This window comes from Microplitis mediator, chromosome 8, assembly GCF_029852145.1.
Source record: "Microplitis mediator isolate UGA2020A chromosome 8, iyMicMedi2.1, whole genome shotgun sequence".
In the NCBI taxonomy this organism is placed as follows: Eukaryota; Metazoa; Arthropoda; class Insecta; order Hymenoptera; family Braconidae; genus Microplitis; species Microplitis mediator.
In genome coordinates this window covers 3557109-3569737 of record NC_079976.1, presented here as the reverse complement: position 1 = coordinate 3569737, position 12629 = coordinate 3557109, and the positions used below count along the sequence as shown (strand labels likewise).

The window sequence follows — 12629 nt, the reverse complement described above, 5'->3', positions numbered from 1 at the left end:
TGATAAATTGTGAAATAATGTACAAATATGTTCATAAAGTAATGCGTAAATAAATTTTATTTTATTTTTTTTTAAAAAAACAAGACTATAATTGTATTTTAGGTGATAATTAATTAATTTTTTATAAGTATATGTTGTTTTTTTTAATTAATATCATAGGCAATTAATAAGTTTTTTATTACAGATAAGAACTTTGGTGTACAAAAGTGTATTATACTAAAAATTAATTGAGTTGTTAATTTAAAATGATAATCTTAATAGAATTTTCTGTTATCTTGCTTTGAATTAAAATATTAAAATATTAAATCAAATGTTCGATCTTGTGAAATTTATTTAGACGTATTATTAAAAAATTATCGTCGTTGTTGACTTCGTGTGTATCAAAAACGAAGACAAAATTCTTGATCGTATTATGCCATTTTTGGAGTCATTGTTAGCTATTGAAAATATGCATATGCAGAATTGAAATTCGTTGTCACTGCCAAAATCATGACAATAGTAACAATGATATTCAAATTGTACAGTTTATTTTTTTCTAACGACACAAAACGTAAAATATTTAGTTCTCAAGAATACTCGTTAATTGTAAAATAATGTTACAATTCCCAATCACCTAAAACGATATATAAACTATTAAAAAAATTTAATATCATGACTGTTGAAATCACGTGGTTTTTTAACTATAATTATAGATGAAAAAACATATTAGTGAACACTGACGTCAATAGAACCACCTATAAAACCTTGTAACAATAGAGTATAAATCATAATTAACGGAAGAGTCTGATAAACTTTTAATAGTCATCATCAAAGTCGGTGAGTTTAATTCCAATATTTGTTACCTTATTTATGTCTTGTTGAATTTATTATAAATCGATTACTCTAATACATGATCATCAAATTTTCAAATTATTTGAATGAATAGCGCATCAGATATACTAAAAATAAAATCAAAATTGTATTTTAAATATAAAAAAGTTTGTTTTTCATCTCCAGAAACTCGAAAATAATCGAGGGAATAATTTTGATCGTACGAAATTTGGTTGAATTGAAGTCGGTCTACTTTTGAAAATTTTAGATCTTTGTCGATATTCATAAATCTATTTAGATCTAGTCAAATTTAAGTAGACCACCTTATATCTAAATTGATTATTTTTAAGAACCTGAAATTTCTTTCGAAATTCAAATTTTGAATTTTTAACGTACGATTCGTTTTTTTAGCCGTGATCTACGTAGATGTTCAAAAATCTAAACTGATTACCCCCGGGAATTATGTATACAACGTAAAAAAAAAACCCCTAAGAGTATTAATAAAGTTAATTATAACCATTACGTAATTAGTAATTAAAATTTTTTGTTGTTCCATAAAAGAAATGTTTGTCATGATGAAGTTCATAGCAATATTCGTTGTGTTTCTTCATGCTGGGGATCTTATTGATGCTTGCGGTCCAGTAAGTGTTTAAATCTATAATAATAAAAATGATATAATGATATTTGTTATATATCATGGCATTTTGTTGCAAATTTGTTGCATAGATCGCACTGAAGTTAGCCCTGATGCCAACGGTGAAAGATCTCCTTGTATCTCACGAGAGAAATGCTACTCAACCATCAAAACCTTTTCTCATTGATCGAGAGACTCCAATTTACTTACTCTTAGAGAATACATTCGAGAAGACAAATGTGGCTTCTATAAATGTAAGTAAAAATAAGTTTCGGCAAAAGTATATAAATAACAAAATTTTAAAATTGTGATAATTTTTAAATTTTTTACATATAGAACAGAATGCCGATAAATTATATGAAGTTTTATGTAGACGATGGCGATATCGAGCCATGTAAGTATGAATTCAGAAAACTAAGTCGTGATAAAAAAAAAATTTATCTATCAGTTAAATCTGAGCAGAATGCGTTAAATATTTTTATTCGATCTTCAAAAACTATATACGTTGACAATTGATAAAATTAAATTTTATTTTAGACACCTTGTTCTTGAAAACGGTCGTTATTGTCGATCAAGATATGGCTGTTAACAAATACAGATACAGCATTCTTGATCGTATTATGTCATTTATGTCAACTGTGGAGTCAGCAGCTAATAATCGAGCTATATATCCGAAAATAAAATTAGTTGTCACTGCCATCTTCGTAGCACTAGTAAGAATAAAATTTCAATTTTATAGTTAATTTTTTTTTTTACCATCCATGAGGAAACGATAATTAACATCTTTATTGATGTTTGTATGTGATTATTAGAAATTTTGAAAATTCGATTGACTTTAAAGTTTACCTCTTCAAATTATTGATTTACATATCATCGATTTCACCATTTCAAAAATTCATATCCAAATTATGACGCATAAAAGAGACGAAATCTCTGTCTCTATTGAAGACTAAAATTATTTTTTACTGAGATGGTTAATTGTTATTTGATTTTAAATGCGTTTATTAATATTTTAATTCAAGCATCCGCGACCTATCTCATTTTTGGAGCCTAACGGTACTACTACGTTAAATATTGATACGGATCCGAACCCGTTGCATAGTACGCAATACTGGTTATCACGTAATAGTTATGCGTTCAGAGATGGTTTGGATGCCGATTTTGTACTTGTAATTTCAGGAGCGTAAGTGAATTAATTAATAATGTTTTAGAATTTTCATGTAGTCCTAATACTTTTTTTAACATTTTCGACTACCCTTGCAGATTTGAATTACAGTGGAAACACGGTGGATTTGTTCCATTTTACCACCGTGTATACACAGTTGTCAAGCCACCGTGGAATCACGGTGGATACACCGCGTAATCACAGTGGAAACACTGTGTATACCCGGTGGTGAAATGGAATAAACCCACCGTGTAACCACAGTGGATCCACGGTGTTTACATTTTCACGGTGTTTCCACCATGATTCAAATCTGCGAGGGTACTGATATCAAAAATAATTTAAAAATTTAAATACTCCATATTTTGATGATAGTGACTACTCAAGTCCAGGATGGGGATTGATTAATCGTTTTGGATCATTTAATTGTAAATCAGGAGAATCGTCAATAAATACTCCACCAGTCATAATTGTCTCTGATAAAGTACCAAATAACGATTACGCTCTTGTTTATTATCAATTCATGGATTTGTAAGTGTACACGATTTTCTATGTTATTTTTAAAAATATTACAACATAATCGCTTGATCATACGAAGTAATTCGAAAATTTGTTTCCTCCAAACTGTTAGAAATATTTATGTTTGAATGAATAATTGAATTTTTTAATTTACAATATACTCCCGCATTTATTTTATATTTATTGCAATTTCTTTGTGGGTAAATTTGATCAATTTTTTAATTTCTACACAAAGATTTGAATTACTAAAATACTATCCTATAGAGAAAATACTTGAAATCGACTTATAGTATCACAATAAAATATCACGTAAAACATTAAGTATTATATGTTATTTTCAATTGTATTTCTCTTTCTCAAACGGATTATTGTTACTAATAATATTTTGTTTTTAGGATTCAACCTCAGTTGAGAAATTGGCCATGTGACAAAGCTTTCTTAACGCGTGAATATGAACAAGATAATTGTTATCTTTCAGCCGTACAACAAGATTTCTAGTAAGTATCCAAAATATCATTACGGTAATAGTTTTGAAAATCTACTTGCTGCAAGAAAATATTAAAATTTTTCTGTTCTCTTTCTAGTACTACTTTTCCGAGATGTTTGTTAAGGAAACCAGCATTTTTGAATCAATATTATGGATTTTGATAATATCTCAAAAAAAGTTAAGATCCATGTTACTAATGAATAATACATAAATAAAAAATATATTCATTCCAAATCAATTAATGTGCTGTAGTATAAATTATTTTAATTAACTTTTGGCTAAACCTTCTATCAAAAAATTCCCACCTATTGTCCTATTGCTCTTTTGATGAAACCATTTTTCTACTGATAATTAAATAAGATAAAAATTACCTTTGTCGATTTATTTGAATTGTACAAGTAGACTTGTCGCACTGGAATTTACTCATTTCGTTCGCGTGCTCAACTTTGCTCTCGTGGGCAATCGACAACTCACCGCGCTAGTTGTACAATATACTATAATATCAATTCGAACAGTAATTTCGTGATTCTATTGAATATATTATAATCATCTTAATTTAAAAATTGAAATTGAAAGCTTATATGTAAATAAATCATGTTACAAGTATTGAAAATTACTGCTTGGTAGATAAAAAAATGAAATTATAGTAATTTAACGTTCCAGCTTCAACATTCGATGATTGGAACATTCAAGTTAATAGTAAAAAAGTAAAAAAACACTCAGTAGTATATATTAAATTTTCAATTTCGAACAATTGATTTTATGTACAACCGTATATAATTATTACTTTCTTCAAATTGTCAAAAGTATATCTGAAGCGCATCAGTTTTTATAGTTTGAAACAATAAAATTTTACTTGTGTTTGTAAGCTTTTAATGTATGTGAAAGAATTAACCTAAAGTATTACTGATGCACGACTATATCGATATGGCAAGATGACGTATCTTATCATTTCAAATAATACAATTTAAAGACCAAGAGTGACTATTTTTTTTTCCATATTAATATATTTTAGAGAATAATTCTTATACTTTTTCGCTTTCAATTTTCAATATTATATTATTTAGGATTTACCTTCTTTGATGCGGGTTCATTGTTCAAACAATAAAAATCAATCGAAAATCCGAATAACATTTATCATTTATTTTGTTGCGTGTAAATAAAATTACGTCATATTCGAAAATAAAATTAATTATTTTCTAATAATTTCCAAGTGGTAAAATAAAAAAAAAACATTTTTCCTTAAATTAAAATTAATAATTACGAACAATTGATCACATGATTGCTCACTGAAATTTAATAAAAAGCATAAATACTTTCTGTTTTTATACCGCTCGGGAAAGCAAATAAGAAATTTTCTGAATGATGAAACTTAAGAAGAAAATTAAAATTACGTTCAGATATTCGATCTTGTGAAATTTATTTAGACGTACTATTCAAAAATTATCGTCGTTGTTGACTTCGTGATTAACAAATACGAAGACGAAATTCTTGATCGTATTATGCCAATTTTGGAGTCATTGTTAGCTATTAGAAAATATGCATATGCAGAATCGAATTTGTTGTCACTGCCATCATCATGACAACAGTAACAGTAATATTTAAATTGTATAGTTTATTTTTTTTCCAAAGACACAAAACGATGCATAACAGATAAATAAATATTTAAAATATTTAGTTCTTACGAATACTCGTTAATTGTAAAATAATGTTGCAATTCCAAATCGCCTAAAACGATATATAAGTATTAAAAAAATTCAATATATAATTGTTGAAATCACGTTTGTTTTTAACTATAATTATCGATGAACAAACATATTAGTGAACGCTGACGTCAATAGAACAACCTATATAAAACTTGTAATAAACGAAAATATATCATAATTAACGGAAGTCTGATACATTTTTAATAGCCATTATCAAAAACGGTGAGTTTAATTCCAACTTCTTTGTACCTTATTTATTGTCTTGTTAAATTTATTATAAATAATTTATAGAATAAATATTGTACTATATATATATATATACTAAATAATATACTAATAATCCAGGGAATAATTTTGATCGTACGAAATTTGGTTGAATTGAAGTCGGTCTACTTTTGAAAATTTTAGATCTTTGTCGATATTCATAAATCTATTTAGATCTAGTCAGATTTAAGTAGACCACCTTATATCTAAATTGATTTTTTTTAAGATCCTGAAATTTCTTTCGAAATTCAAATTTTGAATTTTTACCGCACGATTTGTTTTTTAGCCGTGATCTAAGTAAATATCCAGAAATTTTAACTAATTATCCCCGGGAATTATGTATACAACGTAAAAAAAACCCCTAAGAGTATTAATAAAGTTAATTATAACCATTACGTAGTTAGTAATTAAAATTTTTTATTGTTCCAAAAAAGCAATGTATGTCATGATGAAATTAATAGCAATCTTCGTTGTGTTGCTTCATGCTGAGGATCTTATTGATGCTTGCAGTTCAGTAAGTGTTTAAATCTATAATAATGAAAATAATATAATGCTATTTGTTACTTACCATGGCATTTTCTCGCAAATTTGTTGCATAGCACGCGCCGGAGTCGGCTATAGATCACCTAAGAACTGTTTCTGCACCACCCAAACCTTTTCTCATTGATGAACAGACTCCAGTTTACTTTCTCAAAAAAAGAACTTTCGTTAGGAAAACTTTGGGTTTTTTAAATGTAAGTAAAAATAAGTTTCGGAAAAAGTACATGTACAACAACATTCCAAATTGTGATAATTTTTATATTTTTTACATACAGAGCAGAAACAAGATAAATTATGTGAAGTTCCATAAAGACGATAGCGATATCGAGCCATGTAAGTTCGAATTCAGAAAACTAAGTCGAGATTAAAATAAAATTTATCTATCAAATATATTTGGTTAGAACGCGTTAAATATTTTTATTCGATCTGCAAAATCTATATACGTTGACAATTGATAAAATTGAATTTTTTTTAGACACCTTGTTCTTGAAAACGATCGTGATTGTCGACGACAATATGTTTACTTTTCAATACGGAACCCTAATTTTTGATCGTATTATGTCATTTATGTCAAATGTGGAGTCATCGGCTAATAATATAGCTTTATATCCGAAAATAAAATTAGTTGTCACTGCCATCATCGCCGCAGTTGTAAGAATAATATTATTATATTTCATAGTTTATTTTTTTTTTTTTCAACAGACAACATGAAACAATAATTAACGTCTTTATGGATGTTTATATGTGATTATTAGAAATTTTGAAAATTCGATTGACTTTAAAGTTTACCTCTTTAAATTATTGATTTACATATCATCGATTTCACGATTTCAAAAGTTCATATTCAAATCATGACTCATCAAAGAGACGAAATCTCTGTTGAAGACTAAAATGAATTTTTATTCAGATGGATAATTGTTATTTCATTTTAAATGCGTTAATAAATATTTTAATTGAAGCATCCGCAAGCTTTGCCATTTTTGGAGCCTCACGATAATATTTTAAATCCTTATTCGAATCCGAACCCGTTGAATTTTACGCAGCAGTGGTTATCATCTAATAGTAAAGTGTTAAGAGATGGTATGAAGGCCGATTTTGTACTTGTAATTTCAGGAGCGTAAGTGTATAAAATGATAATGTTTTAAAATGTTCATGTAATCGTAATACTTTTTCTAACATTTTCGACTACTGATTTCAATAATAATTTAAAAGTTTAAATATTCCATATGTTGATTATAGTGACTACGCAAATCCAGGATGGGAATTACTTTTTGACTTTGGAACATTTAATTGTACATCAGAAGAATCGTCAAAAAATACTCCACCAATCGTAATTGTCGCTGATAAAGTACCATTTAACGATTATGCTCAGGTTTATTATCAATTCATGAGTTTGTAAGTGTACACGATTTTCTATGTTATTTTTAAAAATATTACAACATAATCGCGTGATCATTCGAAATAATTCAAAAATTTGTTCCCTTCAAACTGTTAGAAATATTTATGTTTGAATGAATAATTGAATTTTTTAATTTACAATCTACTTCCGCATTTATTTAATATTTATTCCAATTTCTTTGTTGGTAAATTTGATCAATTTTTTAATTTCCACCCAAAGATTTGAATTACTAAAATACTATCGTATGGAAGAAATACTTAAAATCGATTTATAGTACCACAATGAAATGTCACGTAAAACATTAAATATTATATTTTATTTTCAACTGTATTTCTCTTTCTCAAACAGATTATCGTTAGTAATAATATTTTATGTTTCTAGGATTGATCCTCATTTGAAAAATTGGCCATGTGACAGAGCTTTCTTACACCATGATTATGAAAGCGATTTCTGTGAAATTCACAGCTTACGACGAAATTTCTCGTAAGTATTCAGAATATCGTTATGGTAATAGTTTTAAAAATCTACTCGTTACAAGAAAATAGTTTAATTTTTCTGTTTACTCTTTCTAGCACTACTTTTCCGAGTTGTTTGTACAGTAAACCAGCATTTTTGAATTAATATTATGAATTTTGATAATGAATATCAAACGAAGTTGTTCCATGTTACTATTGAATAATACATGAATAAAAAATATATTCATTCACAAGCAATTAATGTGCTGTTGTATAAATTATTTTAATAAACTTTTGGTTACACCTTCTATTAAAAAAATTCCCACCTATTGTCCTATCGCTTTTTTGATGAAACAATTAAATGAAAATACAAAATAATATTATATACCATATTCGAAAATGAAATAAATTATTTTCAATATCTTCCAAGTGGTACTATAAAAAAAAATTGATTTTTTATTAAATTAAAAGTAATAATTACTAACAATTGACCTCATGAAAACTAATTGCTCACTGAAATTTAATAAAAAGTCAATACTTTCCGTTTTTATACGGCTCGGGAAAGCAAATAAGAAATTTTCTGTATGATAAAACTTAACAAGAAAATGAAAATCACGTTCAGATATTCGATCTTGTAAAATTTATTTAGACGTACTATTATAAAATTATCTACGTTGTTGACTTCGTGTGTATCAAATACGAAGTCAAAATTTTTGATCGTGTGGTGTCATTTTTGGAGTCATTGTTAGCTATCAGAAAATATGCATATGCAGAATTGAAATTCGTTGTCACTGCCATTATCATGACAACAGTAACAGTAATATTCAAATTGTATAGTTTATGTGTTTTCCAAGGACACAAAACGATACATAATCATTAAATAAATATTGTAAGTATTTAGTTCTCACGAATACTCGTTAATTGTATAATAATGTTACAATTCCCAATCACCTAAAACGATATATGAGTATAAAAAAAAATTAAAAATCACGATTGTTGAAATCACGTATGTTTTTAACTATAAGTATCGATAAAAAAAAATATTAGTAAACACTAACGTCGATAGAACCATCTATAGAAAACTTGTAACAATCGAAAATAAATCATAATTAACGGAAGATTCTGATAACTTTTCAATAGTCATTATCAAAGCCGGTAAGTTTAATCTCAACTACTTTTTACCTTATTTACGTCTTGTTAAATTTATGATAAATCACTTATAAAATAAATAGTGTACTATATATATACTCTAATACATGATCATCGAACTTTCAAATTATTTGAATGAATAGCGCATCAGATATACTAAAAATAAAATCAAAATTGTATTTTAAATATAAAAAAGTTTGTTTTTTATCTCCAGAAACTCGAAAATAATCCAGGGAATAATTTTGATCGTACGAAATTTGGTTGAATTGAAGTCGGTCTACTTTTGAAAATTTTAGATCTTTGTCGATATTCATAAATCTATTTAGATCTAATCAGATTTATGTAGATCTCCTTATATCTAAATTGTTTTTTTTTTAAGATCCTGAAATTTCTTTCGAAATTCAAATTTCGAATTTTTACCGTACGATTCGTTTTTTAGCCGTGATCTATGTAGATGTCCGGAAATCTAAAATATTTACCCCCGGGAATTATGTATCCAACGTAAAAAAAACCCTAAAAGTATTAATAAAATTAATTATAACCATTTCGTAGTTAGTAATTAAAATTTGTTATTGTTCCATAAAAGACATGTTCGTCATGATGAAGTTAATGGCAATATTCGTTGTGCTGCTTCATGCTGGGGATCTTATTGATGCTTGCGGTCGAGTAAGTGTTTAAATCTATAATGATAAAAATGATATAATGATATTTGTTATATATCATGGCATTTTCTTGCAAATTTGTTGCATGGCTCCAGAATGTAGTTAACCGGAGAACTGTTTCTGTACCATCCAAACCTTTTCTCATTGATCAACAGACTCCAGTTTACTTTCTCAGAGAGAGAGATTTCTCTTTGAAAACTTTGGGTATTTTAAATGTAAGTAAAAATATGTTTCAGCAAAAGTATATATACAACAAAATTTTAAAATTGTGATAATTTTTATATTTTTTACATATAGAACACAAGAAAGATAAATTATATGAAGTTCCATAAAAACGATAGCGATATCAAGCCATGTAAGTTTAAATCCAACAAACTAAGTCGAGATAAAAATAAAATTTATCTATCAGTTATATCTGAGCAGAACGCGTTAAATATTTTTATTCGATCTGCAAAAACTATATACGTTGACAATTGATAAGATTTACTTTTATTTTAGACACCTTGTTCTTGAAAACGATCGTTATTGTCGACGAAGATATGTATACTTACAAATACGGAAACCAAATTTTTGATCGTATTATGTCATTTATGTCAAATGTGGAGTCATCCGCTAATAATGAAACTATATTTCCGAAAGTAAAATTAGTTGTCACTGCCATCATCGCAGCAATAGTAAGAATACTATTTTAACTGTATAGTTAATTTTTTTTTTCAACAGCCAACATAAAACAATAATTAACAGCTTTATTGATGTCTATAAATGATTATTAGAAATTTTGAAAATTCGATTAAATTTAAAATTTATCTCTTTAAATTATTGATTTACATATCATCGATTTCACCATTTCAAAAATTCATATCCAAATTATGACGCATAAAAGAGACGAAATCTCTGTCTCTATTAAAGACTAAAATTAATTTTTACTGAGATGGATAATTTTTATTTAACTTTAAATGCGTTTATTAATATTCTAATTAAAGGAACCGAAAGCTTTGCCATTTTTGGAGCCGGACGGTGATACGTTAGATCTTAATTCGAATCCGAAACCGTTGAATGTTACGCAACAGTGGTTATCATCTCATAGTAAAGAGTTAGGAGATGGAATGGATTACGATTTTGCACTTGTAATTTCAGGAGCGTAAGTGTATTGATTAATAATGTTTTAAAATTTTCATGTAGTCGTAATATTTTTTTACTATTTCGACTACTGATTTCAATAATAATTTAAAAATTTTAATATTCCATATTTTGATGATAGTGACTACTCGCGTCCAGGATGGGGATTGATTAATCGTTATGGATCATTTAATTGTAAATCAGAAGAATCGTCAAAAAATACTCCACCAGTCATAATTATCTCTGATGCTGTACCAAATAACTATTACGCTCTTGTTTTTTATCAATTCATGGATTTGTAAGTGTACACGATTTTCTATATTATTTAACAATACTACAACATAATGGCTTGATCATACGAAATAACTCAAAAATTTTTTCCCTCCAAACTGTTAAAAATATTTATGTTTGAATGAAAAATTGAATTTTTTAATTTACAATATACTTCCGCGTTTATTTCATATTTATTCCAATTTCTTTGTTCATAAATTTGAACAATTTTTTAATTTCTACCTAAAGATTTGAATTACTAAAATACTATCCTATAGAGGAAATACTTGAAATCGATTTATAGTATGACAATGAAATGTCACGTAAAACAATAAATATTATATTCTATTTTCAATTGTATTTCTCTTTCTCAAACAGATTATTGTTAGTAATAATATTTTGTTTTTAGGATTCGACCGCAGTTGAGAAATTGGCCATGTGACAACGCTTTCTTAACTGGTAATTATGAATACGATAATTGTTATCGTTCAGTCGTACAATCAGATTTCTAGTAAGTATTCAAAATATCATTACGGTAATAGTTTTAAAAATCTACTTGTTACAAGAAAATAGTTAAATTCTTCTGTTAACTCTTTCTAGCATTACTTTTCCGAGATGTTTGTTTAGGAAACCAGCATTTTTGAATTAATATTATGAATTTTGATAATGAATATCAAACGAAGTTGTTCCATGTTACTATTGAATAATACATGAATAAAAAATATATTCCTTCACAAGCAATTAATGTGCTGTTGTATAAATTATTTTAATTAACTTTTGGTTACACCTTCTATTAAAACAATTCCCACCTATTGTCCTATCGCTTCTTTGATGAAACGATTTGTCTACTGATAATTAAAGAAGATAAAAATTACTTCTGTCGATTTATTCAAATTGTACACGAAAAAAAATTCTTGTGATCGTGATACGATTTCCTGCCGGACACGATACTCGTTTAGTTATTGAGAGATTTGTTGATTAGTGAAGTTAGCGACATAAGTAGTGGCAAAACGATTTATCGTTAATGGATTTTTACCGGAGATTACCGTGAATGGATTTTTATCTTTTGTCCAGATGTTTTTTTTCCTTCTTATTGGCTGTCATCCCAATTAGACCAAGTGACAGAATCCAGATCATTTCTATACATCTGATCTTCTTCCAGAGACAGAATGAGCTTCAGAAATCGCTTTTAATACCGATTATTCTAAATTTGCACATGCGCAAGAAAAGTCTATAGATTTTCTTCTACGGTGTTCCTGGTGGAAATCCTGGCCCCAATTGGACATTTTCCGTCCATGATGATACCAGCCAAGTCATTCAGGGAAACAATTTTTTTCAAATTCTTCGCTCCAAGAAAGTGCATGATACATTTGATTACTAAAAAAAAATTTCAATTCAATTACTAAAGACTAAAAATCAAATAATTATTTTGCCGAGTACTTGCTGTACCTCT

The 12629-nt window shown here is 27.5% G+C and overlaps 2 protein-coding genes across 2 annotated transcripts; both read left to right on the top strand.

Moving 5' to 3' along the window:
* The first annotated feature begins 5279 nt into the window (after positions 1-5279).
* Positions 5280-8233, top strand: LOC130673306 (uncharacterized). The gene is made up of 9 exons (XM_057478280.1): positions 5280-5540; positions 6017-6096; positions 6182-6316; positions 6398-6455; positions 6598-6773; positions 7082-7239; positions 7362-7517; positions 7903-8004; positions 8094-8233. Exons 2-9 carry the CDS (start codon positions 6019-6021, stop codon positions 8140-8142), a joined length of 912 nt encoding a protein of 303 aa, XP_057334263.1. The 5' UTR covers positions 5280-5540; positions 6017-6018; the 3' UTR covers positions 8143-8233.
* A 744-nt stretch (positions 8234-8977) lies between these two features.
* LOC130673139 (uncharacterized) lies at positions 8978-11911 on the top strand. Its single transcript, XM_057478071.1, has 9 exons — positions 8978-9131; positions 9712-9791; positions 9883-10002; positions 10085-10142; positions 10286-10461; positions 10771-10928; positions 11049-11204; positions 11586-11687; positions 11777-11911. Exons 2-9 carry the CDS (start codon positions 9714-9716, stop codon positions 11823-11825), a joined length of 897 nt encoding a protein of 298 aa, XP_057334054.1. The 5' UTR covers positions 8978-9131; positions 9712-9713; the 3' UTR covers positions 11826-11911.
* Positions 11912-12629: the final 718 nt, after the last annotated feature.